Below are 22,326 nucleotides of genomic sequence, written 5' to 3' on the forward strand. Positions count from 1 at the left end.
TTTTTTTTTTTTTTTAAGATTGTTTTATTTTTAAGTAATCCCTATACCCAGTATGGAGCTTGAACCCACAACCCTGAGACACAGGGTCACACACTCCACTGACTGAGCCAGCCAGGCGCCCCTGGGCTGTTAATTCTTTAGTGAGTGTACCCATCCTGCCTGGGGCTGAGCTATGAGCTTTACCTGGAGTGTCTCATCTTAGTCCACCTGGGCCACTCTTAACAAAATACCATAGGCTGGGGGCTTACTGGGAGCTTATAGGCAACAGAAGTTTATTTCTCATAGTTCTGGAGGCTGGGAAGTCTAAGACCAGGGTGCCGCCAGGTTCAGTGTCCGGTGAGAACCCACTTCCTGATTCAGAGACTGTGGTCTTTCTGCTTTGTCTTCACATGGTGGGAGAGGCCAGACAACTCTCTGGGGTCTCCTTTATAGAAGGGCACTGATCCTTTCCTGAGGGCTCCAGCCTGATAACCTGATCACTTCCCAAAGGCCCTGCCCCCTCATACCATCACCCTGGGGATTAGGTTTTGAGGTGGGGGTACGAATATTTAGTCCTATAGCAGGAGGCAATGCTTGTATGCCCAATATGCGACTGAACTAGAGAAACTGATGATGTCACTTACCTAAGGTCACCTAGATGGTACATGTCGTGGCCAGGATTCATACCCAGCTCCAAAGCAGGGGTCACAAAATACACACACACACATTTTAAATTCTCGTAGATGGAACCACGTGATACATTCCTTCTGTGATCCCTGAACATTTCTTCATTTTGAAATGTTGCTTCATTTTGAAATGTTGCTTCATTTTGAAGCAACATTTTCTAAATCTAGAAATTACTAGAAATTCTAGAAATTAGAAATTCTAATTTAAATAAATTACTAAATCTAGTAATTACAAATGTTCATTGCAAGAAAATTTGAAAATTAAAAAAATAGCTCAGGAAAGACAACAAAATTCCCCCCCGTACATGATAGGCAGACACTGATAGGCAGCCCCTTAACTTCTTTTACATTTTTCTTTTTCATGTGCATCGAGTAAAGTTCACTGTTGCCATCGTATCCTTCTAAGAGCTTTGACAGCCAAGCCTCATTTTTCATGGCTGTCTTGGGTGCCATCTAGGGCATCCAAACCAGCCAGCCCCAAATGTCTGAGAGCTCCAGGAGGGTTGGGGGTAATTGGAGTTCATGTGGGGAGTGGGGTTTCCCCAGATAATGATTCACTGGGAGGGGGGCTATGGTCATGTTCCTTGTTGACTGAGGTCAAACTTTCTGGAGGTGAGCAGTGAGGCAGAGAACACTTCTCTGTCCATGGCCTGATATTCCGGGTATCCTGGTTGTCCGGGTCCCTGGCTCTAGGACCCTGCAGTGAGGCCCACCAGAGCCTGAGTGTCTCACAACCAGCACCTGCTCCGGGAGGTATGTGCTGACTCCCCAGCTCCCAGGCACAAACTATTTTTGGCTACAGTGACTGTTCACTACAGTCATGAAAACAGAAACTCCTCTCCCTGCCTTGTCCTTCTCTGAGACACCACACCCGGGGCTGCGGCTGCCGGGGGCCCTGGGCTTGGGCCCCTCACCATGCATTGCCTATGGAGCTGGGTGATGGCCAAGGCTGCAAGGGGCACGGGGACCCCACCACCTGTGGTCCTGCAAGAAACAGGAAGCCTGGACCAGCGCAGGCTGGAGGGTTGCAAGGTAGGTGCTGGGGTCCGGGATCCGGTGGCCCTTCTGCAGGTCCCCAGAACCAGTACGTTCAGGCTGGGCCCCGAGTTCTTGCTTTGCTCATTGTCTGTAGAACGTGTCTGGAGAGATCTAGATTATGATTTCCATTTCATTGTTTCATTCCCTGAGTCTTTTGTGGTACAGGCTGGAGAACCATCAGGATCTTACTGGAACAGATCTTCCCCATTCTTCCAGTGAATGAATGACTTTTGGCTTGTTCATGCTTTGGGTTTGAACAGGATACATTCTTGTTCTGAGCCTGCTCCTTCTGTAGGGAGCTTAAGAAATGAGACTTGTTTAGGTAGCCCCAGCCCTGCCTGTCAGGGCTCTGGTCACCCAGGCCAAGGAGGCCAAAGCGTGTAGAGGCTGTGAGTGCTAGCGTGGAGTTACGTGGGTCAGGGTCCCCTCCGGGCTCCGGCACTCCCTGGCCGTGTCTTCAGTGAGTCACTTAATCTCTCTGAGTCTCCCTTTCCTTAGCTACCGAGCAGCTGTGCGCAGGCCCACTACATGAGCAGCGACAGGAGCAGTAGTGGTTATTTTTATGACTAGACTGTTTGTGGAAAGAGGAAGCACGTAGAGAAGCTGAGTAAGAATCAGCGTGCCTCGACCCAGGGCAGGTCTTAGGCCGCGTTGCAGGACTTGAATGTTTGGGTGTAGCTGGTGTAGGGTTTGCTGCTGCTTAACCAAAAGAAGGAAAGGCTGAACTGTCATCAGTGGGCATGGGTTGGGGTGGACAAGAAGACGGAATGGAGAGTTTCTGCCCACTTGCTATCTTTTAAGCCACCAAGACATAAGAGACTTGCTGGGCTCTGGGTGAGGCCATGAGCCCCGGAAGCCTGTTGCTTCTGGGTTCCTTAGGGCTCTGGGTCCACAAGGCAGGCACCTGGCTTGGTGTCCCTCAGGCTAGCACCTTTGGAGGTGATTCTCAGGGCAGATTTCAGGGTAGTTCATACCCTTAGCTTACCTCTTAGAGCAGCTTGGAGACTCTGGCAGGAATGAAACCTTTACATCTGGGTGAGGAACGCCCATAATGAACAACAGTGAGCTCTCTCAGAGGCCCGGGATAGCCTGGTGCCAGACACTGGCAGGGGTGTTGGGAAATCTGGGCCCTGGTCTTGGTGCTATTGTTCAAGGTGACTCAGCAAGGTCTCCCCACCTCTGTGGTCCTCTATTTTCTCCTCTATAAAGTGAGTGTTGGACTAACCTGTTTCTAAGGTCCCTTTTAAACCCTGCCCTTTGACCGTGGCAGAGGAAGGATTTATCCTTCCATTGCATCTGAGTATCCAACCTCATGAGTATCCATTAGCCCCTTTCATGCCCTCACACCTTGACGGCACCAGGGAGGCGCTCCTTGGCTCAAGTCTTGGCCATCCTCTTGGGCTCCACTGGGTTCCCTTACTTTGAGGCCCATTGTTGCTGTGGGGCAGGAGTTGTTTACAGGGTTTCTGGAAAACTACAGAGATCTCCTGAAAGATCTTGGTCTCCTGAGTGGATGCCCTTGGGAGTGGCATGAAAACAATGCGGCCCCTGTTTTCAGGTGGATTGGCCTGGTTCTCGGGTCTCTGGCCTGGGCGCCCTTTGTGTGGCTCTGCATATCCCCTACCCAGATAGACAGACAAACAACCCCAAAGGACAGACAGCATAACTGGACACTAGCGCGTGCCATTCTGGTGGAGGGGTCTGTGATTTGGCTCTTGGCCCCAAGGTGGGGCCAGGCACATACCAGGCCTGGGCACTCTCTGGTGCGGGGGTCCTCGGTGACTGAACTCAGCTCCCGCCCATGGGTATGGAGGAAGAAGTAAGAAACTGTAGACCTGTCTGGGAACCCTCTTTTTAATGGTGTGTTTGGATCTAGAGAGCCGCAGGGGGCTCCTACCAGCCAAGAGTAAAGATGGCCACAGGTATGGCAGTGCCCAGGAGCCCCTGTCTGTGCCTTTGCCCTAGGAGAGCTGGGGTTTCCCATGGGAGATCCATCTTAAACCAGACCCTGCTCCCTTGCACCCTCTATGTGGGATTAGCAGGCATCCCAGTTTGCCAGGTACAGTCCCAGTTTAGGGCCATTGTCCCTGGGCAGTTAGAGCTCCCCCTCCCGCTCTGAGGTGTCCCTGTGGGAAGGGTCCCTCATATACCCCTCCTTACTCAGTAGCCTCTCGTCACACAGCTGCCTGGCTCGCATCCTCATTGTCCCCTGCTCGTCCAGCTCTCACCAGCTGTGTCAACTGGGGATGGCAGGGAGGGCCTACTGCTCTGGGGAAGTTGTACCCCCCACCCCGCCTCCTGCCCTACTTGTGCAGGAAGGGACTTTCCTGTTTGCCAGTTCCCCAGAAGTCAAGCGTCACCCCAGCGTTCGTGGAGCCCTCTGGCTGCTGGCAAGCTGTCCCCCTGCCCCACTCTGACCCCAATCTTATCTTTGAATGTGCTCATTTTTGTTTATTTGTTTTAGAGTATTCCATTTCTGACTTGAGGTTTACTCTGGAGTCTAGTGGACAATAGGGCTTTTTCCCCCTCATAATCAGCAAACATCCTGGGTGTAGAGACCTGGCCTTGGAGAAACCCACGTGTCTCCTGTCTCTGTTTTGGGAGTAGCGCGTGCGGAGGGGTAAGCATGCAGCCCCGAAGCGGGTGTGTGTGTGTGTGTGTGTGTGTGTGTGTGTTGGGGAAGGGATGGTTTTTTTTAATGTGGGATGCATCTGGCTGTTTTCAAACCACAACCAGGAGGAGCAGTTTTGGGAATGTGTGTCAGTGACACAGAGGAAGGTGACAAAATGCAGGTGGCCTGAATGGCAGGTGGGGACCTCCCTGGGGGCCTCTCCTCTGTGTCCCCTTCTGCACACTGTGTGTTGGGGGGCTGGACAGGGAGAAGACCTATTGGCACAGAGCGTGGCAGGAAGGAAGGAACATTGAGGCACAGGGCCACGAGTTGATGGGACCCCGCAGAGTTGATGTGTGTGTGTTGAGTGGCTGGATGACCCCCGAGATCTGGGGTTGCCACACTGTGCCCCATGGGCCAAGTCCGGCCCACCACTGGTTTTTGTACAGTTGTCATATTTTAAAGTGCTAGGAAAAAAGCGAAGAGGACTGTTGGGTGACACCTGAGAATGATAAGACATTCAAGTTTCAGCGTCCATAGTTTTACTGGAATGTGGCCTCACCCATTTGTTGACATCTTGTCCCTGGCTGTTTGGGGATCTAACAGCAAGGTTGGATGGTTCTGACAGAGACCATATAGCCTGCAAGGCTGAAGATCATTCCCTCTCTGTTCAGGAAAAGCTTGCCAATCCCTGTTCTAGGTACGTTGGGGCTCACGGGAGACAAAAGACAGGCTCTCCGGGAAGGTGGGGCCGGCCCCTGGGGTGACAGCCCACACCACCAGAAACTGGAAATCCTGTCCCAGGTGGCGTTAGGAAGCACGGGTGTCCTCCAGAGGGCACGAGGAGAACATAGGGCCTTGGAAGGGAGTGTGGGGGAGAAGACCCTGGGAAGCCGCCAGCAGGCCCTTGTAACCCCACAACCAGAGGTCGACTAAGCTCTGCACAGGGGTAAGGGTGGGTATGGAGCCGGGCAAACCGGCTGTGACCTATGATGCCGAGTGCACTCTGCCCTGGGCAAAAGAGCTCACTTGATAGAGTGGATCAGAGGGCATCAGCGCAGACAGCGCCAGTTGGCTGGGAATAGGAAGAGGTGGCCAGGCCTCAGTCTTCCCAGTCAGGCTGTGTGGTCTGGGGCAAGTTACCTGCCCTCTCTGAACCTTGTCACCCACCTCAGGATGTTCGGAGGACTGTGCGTGTTGCCTTCTGTAACTCCTCTAGCAGAGCACCTGGCCCCTAGGAGATGCACAGTAAATGCTCATCACTTGCCCTCTTCCACGGCCTCCTTGGCTCCCTCCTCTCCTTTGACTCGCATCCCTCCTCTTCCACACCTTACCCCAGCCCTGCCCCAGCTTTCTGAGGCTTTTAAGCCCAGACGTACAAATGCATAGGCCAGAGACAGCCACTCCCTGAGGATTCCAGCCTGGCTCCCCATTCTCCAAGCCCCGACCCGGTCTTACAGTGGGGAGGCAGGCAGGCAGGCACAGACCTCTCCTGGGACATCTGGGAGCTTGGGCTAGGCTTGGGGTTGAGTTGAAGGAGTGTGGGCCTCATGAGGAGACAGGCAGCTGTCCACCCCAGGGCCCAGCCCTCCCCTCCCCCTGGCCAGACCTGCCTTCTGGGCATTCTCAGACACCTTCTGTCGTGGGCTACTTTAGCCAGACTTAAGGCCCTGCAGCCTGTCTCTTCTCATGGTCCCCACCTGAGCAATCCTGATTTGATTGGTCTGAGGTGAAATGTGAGCATCAGGACCCTTTTGAAAAGCATCCCTTCCCCGACCCCCTCCCCCAACCCCGCCAGTGATACCAGAGTGTAGCCAGGGTTGACAGCCACCAGTCTAATTCAGCCAAACCCACTCATTTTACAGATGATGAGACCAGACCCCAAGAGAGGGATAGGGACTGCCCAAGGTCATGGGGGTTCCAGTGAGCAGGTCTGGCCCTTCCTTTACTATGTTGTCCGGCTGGAGGTAGTGGAGAGAAGCCTTCCACAATGTGGCTGGCTTCTCCGGGGAGTGGGTATTTCTCATTTCCCAGCACCGAGATAGGAGGAGACTGGGCCCAGGACTGGTCCTAGACCGAGCCAGTACCCTGTGGACAAAGTTGTCTGTTGATTGCCATGGAAACCCTGGAAGGCTGCCCAATCCAGGCCCTCACTGCCTCAGCCCCACCTGTGCTTCCCAGAATTTCCAGCTGTTGTCTCCCAAGTCTCACTGTTCCTCCCCCTCAGCCCCAGCCATGGACAGAGGGCAGGGAGGAACATCTGGCAGGTGTTGCCTTCCCAGCTGTAGGCATGTAGGCTCCCCACCTGGGCTGCCAGAACAGCAACCTCGCTCTTCCCCTCTCCCCAGCTGCCCCCCGGCCTCAGAGGAGTGTAGCGGTCTGTGTCCCCATCCATAGGGCTCTGGGGGTCCACCTCTGGCCTCTCTGGTGTGACCAGCCCCAGGGGAGCATCTGTGGTAAATGATTCCGGCCCTCTCATTAACCCGCAGCCACGGAAGTGGGGGGTCAGGGGACAGCCTGCACCCAAGAAATCTGGATTCTGCAAACGGACCTGGAGAGCTGGAAGCACGGATCCATCCCACACTCTGGGACCAGAAGGCTAACTAGAAACACAAGGTGTGGGTTTGCCTCTTGGCCTTCCTTTAACCCCAGCCTTCACTGGAATTCTGCCCGGAGCTGCCCGGGTTTTTGTACATGGCCCACGCACAGGTGTTGGAGCCCCTGGCATCCCCCTTCCTGACTGACCATGGCGAGTGTGGATGGCTCTCTGTGTCCACCGGCACAGGTTTCTAAGTATAGATGCCAGGCAGCCCCGTGGCTGCTGGTAAGTCCCAGGATGCCATCTGATCCTTAGCCTGGCCCCTGACGTGACCTGCAGCCAGTTGCTGAGGGGAGGGTATAGCTGTGTTTGGCCGGGCCCATCCTGGACTCCTGCTCTAGAGAACAGAACCGGCAGGTGAATCATCATAGACCGGGAGTGACCTCAGCCCTCCACCAACCCTCCTGTCTAAAGGTCATCAGGAAGAATAGCCGCCTGTCACCTACTGGAGGACATAAACTAGGACCTGAAGGAACTGGCCGGGAGCCAGTGTTCTTGGCTCTGTCCCCAGTTCTTGCCACCCCACTGCTATGTTCAGGTGTGAGCCAGAACCTTGCTGGAACCCGTGCGTGGGGTCCCCTGCACTGCCTGGGCAGCCCTGTCTTCCCTTCTTGGTTTCTAGTTCACGGTTTCTTTTTTGACAGAAGCTGGGATGGGCGGGGTAGGAATTCTCCTCGAAGCAATATGGACTCTCAGTCTTCACCCTCTCTCAGGAGGCCCTCCTGGGACCATGGGGCTTCTTGGGCTTGAGCGAGGCTTCAGAGCAACTTCGCCTGCCTGCTCGTCAGCGGGCATGTGAGGTTACCCACAGCAGCTGGTGGGGCTCATTCCCTAATGTGCTTTCCATGTGGAAGGTGCTCCGGAGAAGTTGCACATGGTCTGAAAGAACTTTCTAACTTGACCTCAGCCGGGCCTGTCACTGTGGGTGGCAGATGACATCCGTGTGTGAGGTCGGGGGTGCTGAGCTGCGTAGGGCCGAGGCTGGAGGAAATAGCAGGCCTGCCCAGCCACTCATCTAGTCTGACTGTCATCTAGCTGGAGGTCCTGCTGAGAGCTGGGGGGAGGGGGAGACTGCCTTTTCTTTGTATACAGGTTCCCCTGGTTCCAGCATGCTTGCAAACCCTACCCTGCAGGCACTTCCCCACCTTGACTGATCTAGCTTCAGGTCCGAGATCACTTGTAGGCATTGAAAAGCCCAGACAGTTTGTTTTCATGGTGGGGTCCCAGGGCCAGCATGCGACACCTCACTGAGAAGGCCAGGCCACCCCAGCTGTGGTGCCCAGGGCATCTGCCACAGGGCTGCCTTCCTTCTCCATTTGCCTACAGAAATGAAGCTTTAGAAGTTGCTAATCAGACAGAACCTGGGAAGGTGTCCCATTCTTCTCATAGGGTCTCCTGACTCGGGGCTCTGTGGGACTCAGGGGTATGGTTGTTTGTCTGCACAGCTTTGCATTGGTTGCTACCATTTGAAAATCAGCTATTTTGTTTATTTATTTATTTTAAGATTTGACTTATTTATTTGAGAGAGAGAGATTGAACATGAGCAAGGGGAGAGGGAGAGGGAGACTCACCGCGGAGCAGAGAGCCCAATGTGGGGCTCGATCCTAGGACCCCAAGATCATGACCTGAGCTAAAGTCTGATGTTTAACTGACTGAGCCGCCCAGGTGCCCCAAATTAGCTATTTTAAGATAAAGATCCAGATTTTTTTCCCCCATTATTTTCAATTTCTTTTCTCTAAAGATGGGGAGAGAGCAGTGACAAGGAAGGAGAGTCTTAAACCAGCTCCACACCCAGCACTGAACCCAACACAGGGCTTGGACTCACAACCCCTGAGATCAAGACTTGAGCCAAAATCAAGAGCCAGACACCTAATCCACTGAGCCACCCAGGCGCCCCCAGATTTCCTTGTAGTGAGATCTGGCAACCCTCCCATTGCCTCCCCTCAGATCCCAACACTGAGTGAAGGCAGAGGGTGGTTTTCTGATTAGCATTGTCCTGGCTGCTGTTGGCTTTCTTGTCCAGTAAAGAAGTGTCTTTACTACTTTTGTCTCGAATAAAAGACAGATGGGAGGGCCCCATCCTCACTGGTCTCACTCTTCCCAGGGCCCCACCCTGAGGCTTGTGTATTTGAAACCCTACTCCTCCGGGTAACGGGCTGACCTGTAGATAGCTTTTAGGTAGAGTGGAGTGGTCCCTCTCCCCACTGCAGTGATCCAACCCTGTAGCAGGGGGGAGGGGGGAGGGGGTGAAAGGAGCAGTCAGAAATGACCACCATGACTGTGTGCTAGCACTCTCATTTCATAGATGGACATGTGCTGTTCACACCTCGAGAAGCTAGGCCTGTCCTGGGAGAGGGAGGAGCAGCTTCAACTGTAAGTGGGACCCTGGATCGGCAATTCTGTCCCAGTCCCCCCACCTGCCCCCCAGTTTTGTCTTCACTGACCCCTGGTTTGAAAATGGAGCATAAGGAGAGCAGAGGAGAAGGAAGGTGGCCTCTGCTGCCTCCTTCCTGTGCCGTGGGCTGATCCGTGAAGCCTCCTGGCAGTGGGAGAAACTTTCCACTAATTCGAAGCTTGAAGGGAGTACCTTTTTTCTTCCTTTTTTTTTTTTTTTTTAAAGGGAATGGATTTGAACGTATTCTTTCTCTTTCCTAGGGGGTTACTTTACTTCAATAAAGAACAAATAATTTCCATTTCATAGTGTTTTACTTTTTTTCCAGAAAGCAGATAGAAATTAATTCCTTTAACTTACTTTGAAAAAAATTGTTTCCCCTCAGGGTAGCTCTTGCCTTCCCAAGCCTTTGACAGGTTGAGGAATGGCAGCGGTGGTGGTGTGGGGGTGGGGCTGGGAGGGGGGTGGTGGATAATCGAAGGAGCTTGGGATCCCACACAGGTGGGATTGGAGTTCCTTAGATTGTCCTGCCTGAGGTCCCTGGGACCCCGGCAGGTGCGCCTCACCACCCATCCTTGGCTGAATTGTGTTGACCTGAGAGAGTATGCGGGGCACTGGGCACGTTGTCTTGGCAGGTGGTTTGTCACAATAAACGAACTGACTGTGTTTGAGAAATGGAAACTTGGTGTGGGTGGGGAAGAGAGGAATAGAAAGACCGACTGGAAGGAAGAAAAGCCCTATTTGCATGATAATTAGATTGGGGATTGGGTTTCTAGGCTTGTTTCTGAATCTCTGTTCTGGAGAACTGCTGAGTTATCATGGGGGGTGGGGGTGGGGGATACACCATTTGGTGAGCATAGAGGACGCTGCTCCAGGGTGGGATGGTCAACGTCACTGCCATTGGTTCGGGACAATATCGCCAAATTGGTTTTCACAGCAGAGGCAAGGGAGAAGATGTGAAAACTGCATTTTGATGAAGAGTGCCTCAGAGGCCAACAAAGGGAACCACATGGATTAAACAAAGCTGCTTGCTGGGGACGTTTATCTGACCAGCCTCCTGTCTGTGCTGTTACCAGCGGTTTCCTGTAATGTTCTTGTTTTATCATCTGGAAGAATTTCTGACGACCAAGGGCTTGTCCAGTCAACGATAAGCTGTTTGGTGCATATTTCATATCTGTTTTTCCAAATTTATATGTGAATGCTCTAAACAGCTAGGAGATTCTTGTCCACGGTCCTGGAGATTGAAGAATATACAGACAAGACACGGGGCAGGGGTGTGAAATACAGCCAGACCCCAGGCCCCAGTGGGGGGCCCCCACCACCAGCATTGCAAAACCCCCCAGACTATTGCTCTAAGGACTCACAGCCAGTATCTCCCGTCAGCTTCAGTGTCGATGCCTGAGTCTATGATTTATAGCAGCACGAATGGACAATACCTCTTGTAGAAGAAAATCACACTGCTTGCTGACATCAATGAAAATGAGCTTAGATTCTGAAGAACTATAAACTTTATGTGAATCATTTGAGGTGGGATGTGTGGCCTTCCCTGACATAGAATATCTAGAAATTCTAGAAAGGGGCTGAAAAAGAAGAAAAATCCTGATCCCCAGTGCCACCCTCCCTTCCCTGCTAACCATCAGGTAGCTCTTGGAACTTTCTTTATGGCGCTAAGCCATATTATACTGCTTTGCAGTGACTTGTTTTGTTTGTTTGTTTGTTTTAATGTCAGTCACTGGAGGACAGAGACGCAGGCCATCTTCCCGTGTGTCTGCTCCAGCCTGGGGATCCCACATTCTTCAGAGTGGTCAGAGCTGGAAGGGTTTTCTTCCTCCTTGATGAGAGAAGAAAGAGCACAAGCTTTGAAGTCAGGCCTTGATTCAAATATTCTCTCTCTGTATTAGTTTTCTGTTGCTGTACAACAAATAACCACAAACACAGCAGCTTAAAACATCCCCATTTCTTAGCTCACGGTTCTTTAGGAGGAGAAGGGGGTAGAGGGGCTCAGGCTGGCTCAGCTAGCTTCCCAGCATAGGATCTCATCAGGCCCAAGAATTTAAGGGGTCAGCAAGACTGGCCTTTTATCTGGAAGCTTTGGAAAGAAGCCGCATCTAGGTGCGTTCAGGTTGTGGGCAGAAGCCAGTCCCTTCTGCCTGTAGGTCTGAGGTTCCCTTTCCCTTACAGGTCAGCCAGGGGCCACTCTGTCCTGGAGGCCCCCTGCGTCCTTTCTCATGTGGCGCCTCCATCCTTGGAGTCACATAGAGTCCTTGTCACACGTCCGTCTCTCCCTTCCTCTCTGCTGCTTTGAACCCTGGAAAGGTTTTGACTGGGTATTAAATAAGGCGAGGTTGCAAGGTCTTGGACGGTGCTTGGTGAGGGTTCATTCTTTTTTTTTTTTTTTTTAAGATTTTATTTATTTATCAGAGAGAGAGAGGGAGAGAGTGAGCACAGGCAGACAGAATGGCAGGCAGAGGCAGAGGGAGAAGCTCCTTGCTTCCAGGCAGACAGAATGGCGGGCAGAGGCAGAAGCAGAGGGAGAAGCTCCTTGCTTCCAGGCAGACAGAATGGCAGGCAGAGGCAGAGGGAGAAGCTTCTTGCTCCAGGCAGACAGAATGGCAGGCAGAGGCAGAGGGAGAAGCTTTTTGATCCAGGCAGACAGAATGGCAGGCAGAGGCAGAGGCAGAGGGAGAAGCTCCTTGCTCCCTGCGGAGCAAGGAGCCCGATGTGGGACTCGATCCCAGGACACTGGGATCATGACCTGAGCCGAAGGCAGCTGCTTAACCAACTGAGCCACCCAGGCGTCCCAAGTTCATTCTTTTTAATCCTTCTCTCCTTAAGCCAGTTTTATTTGGAATCTATCTTCTCTAATTCCGATACAGCAGAATTTCAAAGGGCCGTCTTGATCTGAAGTTTGTCATTCTCAAAAGTTGTCGTGATTCGTCATTTTTCTGTGCAGAGGCATAAAAAGAAAGAAGCAGGCAACGTGCCCTCATCGTAACTTGGTTGTTTTTTCTGTCCTTCCCCCACCCCAGCTCTGGAGCTCCAGCGTCCAAGCTCAGCTGCTGTCTCTTGGAGTGCTGGGGGTGGGGGCGAGAGCTGGCTGCCTATGTCCTCTCGCAAGTGGTGGCTTCTGGTCCGCAGGCCGGCCTGCCAGCACCTGGTCCCTGCCACTCAGCGGGGGAGCCCAGCCCAGGCCACAGAGAGGCTGGGGAGGGTGCCAGGGCCGGCCTGAGTGCTCACTAGCTCTCCGTCTGTCCCTTCTGTGCTCCCTCAGGAGATCCTCAGCGAGCTCACGCTGGATGCCCTGCTGGACATGAACGAGGTCAAGGTGAAGGAGACGCTTCGGCGCTATGGGGCCAGTGCCGAGGAGTGTGGCCGTCTGCAGTACGCCCTTGCCTGCCTGCGGAAAGTGACAGGTCTGGGTAGGTAGGACCGGCCTCCCCAGTGTGGAGACCAGCCCCGTCAGCTCCCTGTCCCTCCACCCGGTTTGGAACACCAGCCTGCCCTCTCCAGGCCTGTCCTGATTCCCTGGGGCCACTGACAGGGGTGGGACGAGTGTGACCCCGGGTTTCTGGGGCAGCTTGGAAAGGCCAGAGTGTGTGTGATTGGTGGTCTGATCTGAAATAGAGGCTTTGCCTCTCGACTGCTCTAGGCTAGGAAGGACCCAGGGAAGCGTTTACTATCATCAGAGACCTTAGTCTGGTCCACTGGTTGGACCCTGTGTGATTTCCCCTCTTCTGAGCACATATGTGGGGCTCTGAACCGTCCCTCGGCTCCCTGTATTCTAGCCCCCTCCCCACTTGGGCTCACCTCACCCCCAGCCTGCTCTCTCCTTCTCCTGTGTCCACTGGCTGCTGGTTGTGTGCTCAGAAGGCAGAGTACGATGAGAGAAATTGTATGATGTTTCAGCTGTGAGTGTGTAAATGGCTGCCCCAGGCAAAGGGTGTCATCCTGGCTTTACAAGGAGTTCCTTGGGAATTATTTCCAGGCTTTTTAAATCTTGCCTTGGAAACTTTAAATGTCATGATTTCAGGTTCCCACCACGCCGAGAAGACTTTACAGTGAGCCTGATGAAAAGAATTAGTCCCATTTTTAAATGATCTGAGCCACCTGTCTTATTTCTGGCTGCCTGAGGCTTAAGGAAGCTACTAAACTTTATATTCTGTTTGATTTTTTTCCCCCCAGAGAGGATTGGGCTTGATTTTTCTTTTTTTCCTGGACCCCATTGTCCCAAGTTCTCCTCTGAATGCAGAACACAGTGTGGAGAGCTCTGCTCGGTTCCGAAGACTTTGACAGGCCAGGCCTCCCAGCAGGGGCCCAAGAATAAACATTCGAGGGACCTAGTCCACAATCTCATGCCCACATTTTACAGAGGGGACTGAGCCCAGATTCAGGAAAGGGCTTCGCCGAGGATACACAGCACTGGGTGACAGAGCTGGGGTTCCAGCCCCAGTCTCTGTGGGCGACTAGCTTGTTTCCACATTGGGGAAATTCAGAAGTACTTGCCACCCAAGCTGGGACCAGGGTGGGTAACTTGTCGGCCTTCCCTCCTTAAGCCTGAGCGCACTCGGAAGGGCGGTGACCTGTTTGTGTTGGGAAGGTGATGGCTCGCTCTGGGTGCCACGCTAGGGGGATCACCAACTCACTAAGCGTTAATTTATGAAGCCAGGCACTCGGCCTGTGTATGGCAACACCGTTCTCAGTGGTGTTGGGGAGCGCCTCTTGTGGCTAAAGCATCAGAGGCGTGGGGTCCCACACCAGGCGTGTCCCCAGAGCTGGGTTTCTTCCTCAGAGGGAGCTTTTCTGCTCTGCCCTGGAGGAGGCCTCTGGGGGGAAGACAGGGTCTTTTCCACATCCCTCTCATCTGGTCTTAGCTTGTGGACCCTGCGTCCACAGGAGGGTCCTGGCCACACTCCACCCAAATGAGTCTGCCCAGCGGGGGCCTTCTGGGGACCAGCTGGGTACTGCCATTGCCTTGCCTCTTAGATCACGTGGTCAAAGTCTTTATTGCAACTAACAGGCCTTGGTGAGGGCAGTCTAGTGGTGGTTAAAGATGGACCATGGAATCCATGTGCTTGGGCCCAACACTCATACGGGACCTTGGTCTGTGACTTAACCCCCACTGTGCCTCAGTTTCCTCATCTGTACAGTCGAGGTCGTAACAGCATTCTCTCATCGTGGTGTTGTGAGGATGAAAGGAGCGACGGTCAGGTGCTTCGACCAGAGCCTGACATACATTAGAGCTCTTTTCAGAATTAGGCTTGCGGGGTCATGGAAAATATTGAACACATTTGCCTTTTGTGGCCCCTGATCTTCAGAAAGGCAAGTGAGGAATGGTTTAGCGATGGCTGGTGAACAAAGACGATGATCTCTGCTGATGTTTCATGTCCTTCGTCCATAGCACACGTCTCTCGTCACTACCCAGCCCTTCCTACTGAGGGACTCCGTCTTTCTCGAGAGTCACTGCCGGTTAACTGGTGTTGGCATGTGCGTCAAGACCCATGTGCCGTCCCTGGGCAGCTCAGAGCAGCAGAGATCCAATGGGCAATGGGAAGAGCCCGGGACTCGTTTCCTTGGGGGGGCACACTTGCACGGGGAAGGTGGAACTCGCTCTTCCGTGCCCTCAGCAAGAGCCAGGCCAGAGCCTCCGGGAGGCCAGTCTCTAAGTCACAGTTGTAGCTGCAGGTTCTACAAGAGCAAACACAAGGAACACATGGACTGAGTCACTCCCTCCGTGGAACTGATTCCTGAGGAGAAAGTCCGAGGCAGTGAGATAGGGAGAAGGGTCCTCAAGGAGGGAGGACATGTGCAGAGCACCTGAGCATTGTGAAGGCCATTGTCTCTCCACCGTCCACCGTCTCTCATAAATGGCTGTCTGGGCTGGGCTGGAGCACCTCTGATGACAGAGAGCTCTGTAGGTCGGCAGGCTGGGCTGTATTTGTGGGCTGTTCAGGATGGACAGCCTTGAGGAAGGAGGCCTAGCGCCGCGGTCGGGACCAAGGGCACTGTTCCCGTCCCACTGTCCCACTCGTGCTTAGCTGCCTGACCTCGTCAGCGTTCCTGGCCTCCCTGATGTGCTGGGAAGACTGAGTGAGATGGGGGAGAAAGCACGACGTGGAATAACTCCACTGCAGAAGTCCATTTTGTCTTGAGTCAACACCTATCTTCGCGTACTTTCCCCTCACTGGTGAAATGAGGAAGAAGGTGTCTTTTCCTTTTGCACCAAGGGGTCCCTATAGATGGGCTGCTTTCTCCCTGCCCCCTGACCTTTGGTATCTCCCCATCCTTTATAAGCTTCAACCTAAAGTCCTTTGTGAGGCCTCCAAGACCTCCTGAGGAGGCCTCTTGCATCTCTCTGGCTCGTCCTGACCTCTCCAGGCACGAGGAACTCATCGTAGTCACCAGAAGCCGCTGTGTGCTCCGTGCCTTTGCACGTGCTATTCCCTCTGCCTCGTGTCCATGCTTCACCTTCTCCAGGCAGTGTAGGCCAGGTGCTGCCTCCTCTAGGAAGCCCCCGACCTCCAGGCTAGTTAGGGTCCCCCTCCTCCGTGCTCCCTCAGGACCTGGGCATCTCTGTCTCAGCACACTGCTGTCCCCTTCTTTGGGCTTTTGAGTACACTGGATGCCTTTTTTCATGGCCTGACACCCGGCCTCCAGCATAAGCTCGAATGAATGGACAGACTGAGCCGTTGAGTTGGAACTGCCCAGAGCCTCAAGGGGTCCACTGTGTGGGCAGCCGAAAGTTCCGGGCTCCTCTCTGAAGGAATTGCCCGTTGATCGTTTTCAAACTGGATCTCTTTCCTAGCAAATTCCTGGGGCTACAAGAAAGGTTACTAGGCCCCCTTTCCCGGTGTTTGAATTTTTTTGATCCGGAGTTATCCCCTTTGAGCACCCTAGCTTCCCCTTCCTGCCTCTTCAAGATCAGTTACTACTTCCCTCTCTGAGGTCACCCGTTTGGGGGTTGAGTTCCCTGGCTTGCTCCCCGCAGACCTGCCAGTGAGAACTCTGGATGAGCCATTCTGTCTCCTATAAAATGGAGACAGTAGTATCTGAGCCCGTGGCCTCAGAGCCACAGATGACATGGGAGGTGCTGTGTGTGCACCAGAAGCCCGTATAAAGGCTGGGAGTGGAAGCCTGCCGTGAACAGGCCGTGGCAGCCGTGGGCAAGGTGTTACCATCTTGGGGCCCTGGCCACCTCACCACTAGCTAGTAAGTCCCTCTAGCTCTGACCCTCTATGACTCGACTTCTTGGCCCACAGGAGGGGAGCACAAAGAGGACTCAGGCTGGAGTTCATTGGATGCCCGGCGGGAAAGCGGCTCAGGGCCTTCTGCGGACACCGTCTTGCCAGCCGGCCTGCCCTGGCTGCCAGGGGGCGCCCCGCCGGGCAGAATGGGCGGCAGCGCCCAGGGCCCACGCTCCGTGTCTGTGTCCGCTTTGCCCACCTCGGACTCCCCAGCCCCGGGCGCCTGCGAGGGCCTCTCGGACACCAGTGTCCTCCTGCACACCAGTGGCCGGCTGACCCCCCGGGCCCTGCACAGCTTCATCACGCCCCCGACCACACCCCAGCTGCGAAGGCACACCAAACTGAAGCCGCCGCGGACGCCGCCGCCGCCCAGCCGCAAGGTCTTTCAGCTGCTGCCCAGCTTCCCCACGCTCACCCGGAGCAAGTCCCATGAGTCTCAGCTGGGGAACCGCATCGACGAGGTCTCCCCGATGAGGTGAGTGTTCCCGCCAGGCTGGCGCTCAGTGTGCTGCCCCATGGAAGTTCTGTCCACGGTTTTCTCATCATAAAGGGAGTGCGGGCTTTATTTTCAAAGGACAAAAACAAAAAAAAACAACAACAAAAACAAAAAAATCAGTCAACCTAGAAGGGTGCGAAGTAACTAGTGCCTCGGTGTCTCAGACCACACTCCAGGCTTCTTTAGCAGTTTGGGCTGAATCCTGCCAGCTAGGTTCTTTCTGTGCACGCGCTCGCGGGCACACACACACACAGAATGGTACCATGCATCAGTCAGGATAGACTGGGTTAGGCTGCAGCAACAATCCCTAGCTCTCTGGGTCTTAAAACAACAAAAGATTGATTTCTTGCTCATGCAACTTGTCCACTGTGGGTGGGCCTCACTCCAGGTCCCAGGCTGACAGAACAGCCACTTTATGGAACATTGTCTGGAACATTCCGCAGAGGAAAAAAGAATTTCAGATGTTACACGCTGGTAATCACATGCTCTTTCCTGCAAGTTCCATTCACCATGCACGGCTCCACCCAAACAAAGGAACCAAGAAATGTCATTCTCCCGTGTACCCAGATGGGGAGAACTAGAATATCTGATGATTATCAGATATCATGTACTCTGTTCTAGAACCTGTCTCTTTTCCTCTGAAGATTTATTCATTTATTCGAGAGAGAGAGATGGCACACAGACACAAGCTAAGGTGCGGCCAAAGGGAGCGGGAGAGAGAAATCCCCAGCAGACTCCCCACTGAGCAAAGTCTGATGTGGGGCTGAATCTCACGACCCTGAAATCACAACCTGAGCTGAAACCAAGAGTTTGGACGCCCAACTGACTGAGCCACCCAGGTGCCCCAACCTGTTTTTTTTTCCCACTTACCTTGATACCTAAGTACTTCATGTCTTTACATCTTAAAATATCTTACTCTTTTACATAAAAAAAATTTTTTTAAAAAAGATTTTATTTATTTGACAGACAAAGATCACAAGTAGGCAGAGAGGCAGGCAGAGAGAGGGGGGTGGGAAGCAGGCTCCCCACTAAGCAGAGAGCCCAATGCGGGGCTTGATCCCAGGACCCCAGAATCATGACCCGAGCTGAAGGCAGAGGCTTTAACCCACTGAGTCACCCAGGCGCCCCCATAAAAAACATTCTTTAACCTAGGCACTTAAACTGGTACTAATGGTGACATGGTCCAAGATGGCAGAAGCTTCAGAGCTCTTGTAGCTTGGAGGGGCCGACAGTGTGCAGTTTCCCCACCATTTTTCTTCAGTCACCCTGTTTCCCTTGCAGAGCCAACCGGATTACCAATTTTGTATATACCTATAATTATTCAAGCTACCTCATTTTTTTAACTTCTCCATCTTATTGCATCTGTAGTTTAACTGTTTCCTCCCCTCCTGACAGACCTTCAGGTCACTGTTGGTTCTGCTTTTTTAAGAATTGCCCTCACCAGTGTACTCTCGTGGACAGGGCATAGGGGAAACAGGAAGTCCTCTCTGGGTGCCTCCTACTTTCTTGTACCTCTGAGGGTTGGGGACTTGGCTTTTCTCCTGACATGGGCTCTCCTTTTCTGGTCTTGAGTAGGCTTGCTCCCCATGTCCCAGTACAGGCTGTCCTGGGTCCCCTATGGGACGGGTGCTGGACATCTCTGTGGTTTTAAGTATACGTCACCCAAGGAGAGAAATCTGTGCTGTGACGTGCCGTGCCCCTCCTCATCAGCCTGTCCTGCTGGGGCCTGGTCGTCTCCGCCGACCCTCCAGAAGGGGCTGCAGGCTTCCTCCCCTTCTGGGTCCTCCTGTCCCAGAGAGCACAGTGTAACTACTATGAGGACACATGGACATAGGTCATCAGAGGGCATCTCAGTGAGTAAAGCCAGTGTGTCTGTTTCTCGTTTTCCCCTGAGAAGAGCGTCAGAAGGGCTGTGGTCTCATTCTGGGCTCTGGGTGGAGAACAGAGACTCAGGCAAGTGACCCCACATCTGGGAGCTGGGCCTCACCCTGGGATTCTGAGTCGGGTCCACACAGAGCCACTTAGGCTAGCACTGACACGGACACTTGGGCTATCTTGCTGTTCTCTGTGAGCCCAGAGGGCAGACCAGGTGGTCTGGGGCTCCCCTTGTTTTCTTTGTTGCTGGGATAGCAGCACCCCCTGGGGAGGCTTGCTTGGGGCATGTCCCCACCTGGCCCTTCCTGAGGAACCCCTCACTGTTCTCAGAACTGTTCTCCTCATCCTCCTTCTCCAGCCACATCCCCTTCTCCTGCCTGGACCCTGAGCACCTCACCCCCTCCCCGCAGGTCTCTGGGCAGGGTGTCCCCGTTTGTGGGCATGTGACCTCGGGAGACTGTGAGGCTGTTTGCTCAGTGGCGAAGCAGAGTGAACCCTACCAGTCGGCATGGCTGGTGAGGCTTGGACAAGCTGACATAGGATGCACGCAGCACAGGGGTAGTTCCAATGCCCCTCGCGGGAACTTCTAGTCCTTTCCATTGAGGAACCATTCTTACAGTCACTCATCCGGCCTGGCCCCATGCACCAGGGGCTTGAAGCCCTTACCTGAGCATGTTGCCTGCTCCCTCCCAGCGGGGAAGGTTCTGGGGAACATGCTGAGACAGCACAGTGATGTCATGCCACTTTCTCTCTTTTCTGTCTCCTGCAGGTTTGGTAAGAGTGATTCATTTTCATCCCTTCTGCCACCCGGAAATCGTGTTTATGTCGCCGTCCCCGTCATGGGTGGATTTCCTTGACCCTCAGCCCACTCCAGCCTTTCCACCGTCTAGAAGCGGAGGTGCTGGGATCGCCTCAGGAAATAGCTCTAGGACAGGTGGCCTCCACCCAGCCAGGAGCCTCTGTCTGTGAACCAGGGGCCTGGAGAGTGTCATGGGCCGTGGACAGTTCCCACTCAGGCCCTCTCTGTCCCTGGCCGTCCCCACAGATGACCTCTGGCAGGGAGCCTTGTGTGCTGGGCTTTTGTGGTCACACAGAGGCACGTGGCCATCGGTCTGGTGTAGGTGTATATTAGCTGATGTCTTGGGACCCCTCGTCTCAGGGGAGAGGCAGCCTAGAGACAGGAATGTGGCTTGACTCTACACGAGGCTCCAAGAGATGGGGGGGTGCCTTTCTCCACCCGTCCACCTCCAGGCTGGACGCAGGTCTTGCACTGGGCTGCACTGTGGGCCTTCTCTCTCTTGAGTCAGACCAGAGGGCAAAGACCATGGCTCTGGGGTCTGCTTTGGATCGTCTCTGTGTAAATACAGAGACGTCTGGTTTGGGCCTGAGTGAAAGAGCCATTTATTTTTGCCCTATCCTGAGCTGGCTAAGCGCAGTGACGGAGCTGTTGGTGGCGGTTGGGGGGCGGTGGGGACAGGATAGGAGTCCAGAGCTCTGCACATCTGTCAGATGTGCCAGAGAGAGCTAGGGTGGTGTGCTGGTGGGTTTCTGAATCCTCACCGAGTAGCAGGGGGCACTTTGGTCCTGCTCAGACTCCCTTGGTGGGGGAGAAGGAGTCAGCACCTCCAGCTGGCCCTTCTCTTTGTGCTCATGTATAGGGTCCTTGGCATTAAGGGACCCAGCACTTAATGAGCTCTGAGTGTATGCCCGGCCAGCATATGGGGACAGGTGCAGAGTGGGGGACAGGGTTGTTGCTGACTCCGAGGAGCCGAGACAGCCACAGATCCTCAGGCACCAAGTTCCTGATTTTTCTGGGTTATGGTTCCTTTCAATAACTGGATAAAAGTTTAAACCTTCCTTCCAGGGAAAAGCCCATGAAACTTAGCAATCCAGAGGATTTCTCAGAACCCCTGAAGCCCATCAGAACTCAGTTGAGAACCCCTCCTCCTCCAGGGGGAGCTAGGCAGTACTGAGTCAGGGCAGAAGCAGGATGGAGGAGGGTGGGGAGGCCAGGGCAGGAGGCGGTGGGACATGGGGGCTGTTGCTAGATGGAGGGGTTGCCCCCAACCACTCTTCCCCTTCCTGACCTGTAAGGCCTGAACACTGAGGGTGCTGTTTTGTCTTTTTTTAAAAGATTTTATTTATTTATTCAGGAGAGAGATCACAAGTAGGCAGAACATCAGGCAGAGACCGGGAAGCAGGCTCACTGCCGAGCAGAGAGCCGATGCGGGGCTCGATCCCAGGACCCCAAGATCACAACCCAAGCTGAAGGCAGAGCTTAACCCACTGAGCCATCCAGGCACCCCGGAGGGTGCTGTTTTTATGGGGACCCAGGATTAGGGCAGGGAGAGCCTAGGGTGCCCTCCAGGAAGACAGACAGGATGCTTACCCCAAAGCTCATGGCGTGAGTGCGACCCCTCCAGAAGCCAGTGGGACAGGCCCAGGTAGGGGTGTGGGAAAGCTTTACCTTGACCTTGTTCTCTGCCTGGTGAGACCTGGCACTGGAGGTGCTCAGAGCAAAGTTCTCAAGGTGCTTGCAGCTGTAAAGGTATGGGATGGGCTAACCAGCCTCAAACCCTCTGCTGCCAAGGGCCAGAGATTTCTGAAACACTAAACAAGAGACCCACATTAACCCCTCGCAAACCTGTGACCTGTGCATGCATCCGTGCGGGAGTACAGGAGGTGGACATTGGTGGGGACTTCTGTCCTCACCATTGCTTTGCCTCCTGCCTCTCAAGGCTGCCTCCCCCGGCAGCTGGAAGCCACACGGGGATAGTCTCCATACCATGTACAGAGACCAGACAGTGCCGTTACCAGGAGAAGCAGGGCAAGGCATGAGGGTAACTGGGCCGCCCCGTTGGTCCACCTGGCCTGTCCTTGTTCAGGGACACCTTTATCTACTGATCAGTAGGTCCTGTCCCCCACATAGCCTGTGATCTGGGACCTAGAAGGCCACAGACACAGGCCTCCTCAGCCTGCCCAACCTGGCCTCTTTCCCTGCAGATCTCCCCCACGGATCCCCACAGATGGTACGAAGGGATATCGGGCTGTCGGTGACTCACAGGTAGGTCCATCGAGGCTGGGATGGGAAGGGGACCTGCATGGGCCGGGGGTCCACTGAGGGGTTGATCCTCATTGTGGGGGGAGCGTCTGTCCTGATCCCTGTTCTCAGAGCTCTTTGTCTCCGGTCTGTCCATCACCTCTGTGAACACAGCCCTGCAGCCACCTGGAGCCGCCGCCCATCACCAGTGGCTGTGTGGGCTTGCTGGACCCTCCCTGCCCCTCCCTCGGAGAAACACCTTGGAAGTCTAAGGGAAAAGGAGCTAGGAGCTTCCTGCAGGTCCCGCGGGAGACCACCTGGGCCCATGACTCTCATGGCCCATCCCTAAAGTTCTCAGCTTGGCAGTCT

At 54.0% G+C, this 22,326-nt stretch overlaps 1 protein-coding gene across 3 annotated transcripts in view; it reads left to right on the forward strand.

The window, feature by feature from the left end:
- Window positions 1-22,326, forward strand: part of KSR1 (kinase suppressor of ras 1) — a 148,720-nt gene that overhangs the window by 91,133 nt on the left and 35,261 nt on the right. For 2 of the 3 annotated variants that reach the window (XM_059379713.1, XM_059379714.1), the window contains exons 3-6: window positions 12,577-12,724; window positions 16,562-17,021; window positions 19,687-19,691; window positions 21,921-21,981. In XM_059379713.1, coding sequence (XP_059235696.1) covers window positions 12,577-12,724; window positions 16,562-17,021; window positions 19,687-19,691; window positions 21,921-21,981 — 674 coding nt within the window. Of the gene's footprint in view, window positions 1-12,576; window positions 12,725-16,561; window positions 17,022-19,686; window positions 19,692-21,900; window positions 21,982-22,326 lie in introns of those variants that run through there. The other variant, XM_059379712.1, reaches the window with a different exon arrangement.

The sequence above is a fragment of the Mustela nigripes genome, chromosome 16 (genome assembly GCF_022355385.1).
Source record: "Mustela nigripes isolate SB6536 chromosome 16, MUSNIG.SB6536, whole genome shotgun sequence".
NCBI lineage: Eukaryota > Metazoa > Chordata > Mammalia > Carnivora > Mustelidae > Mustela > Mustela nigripes.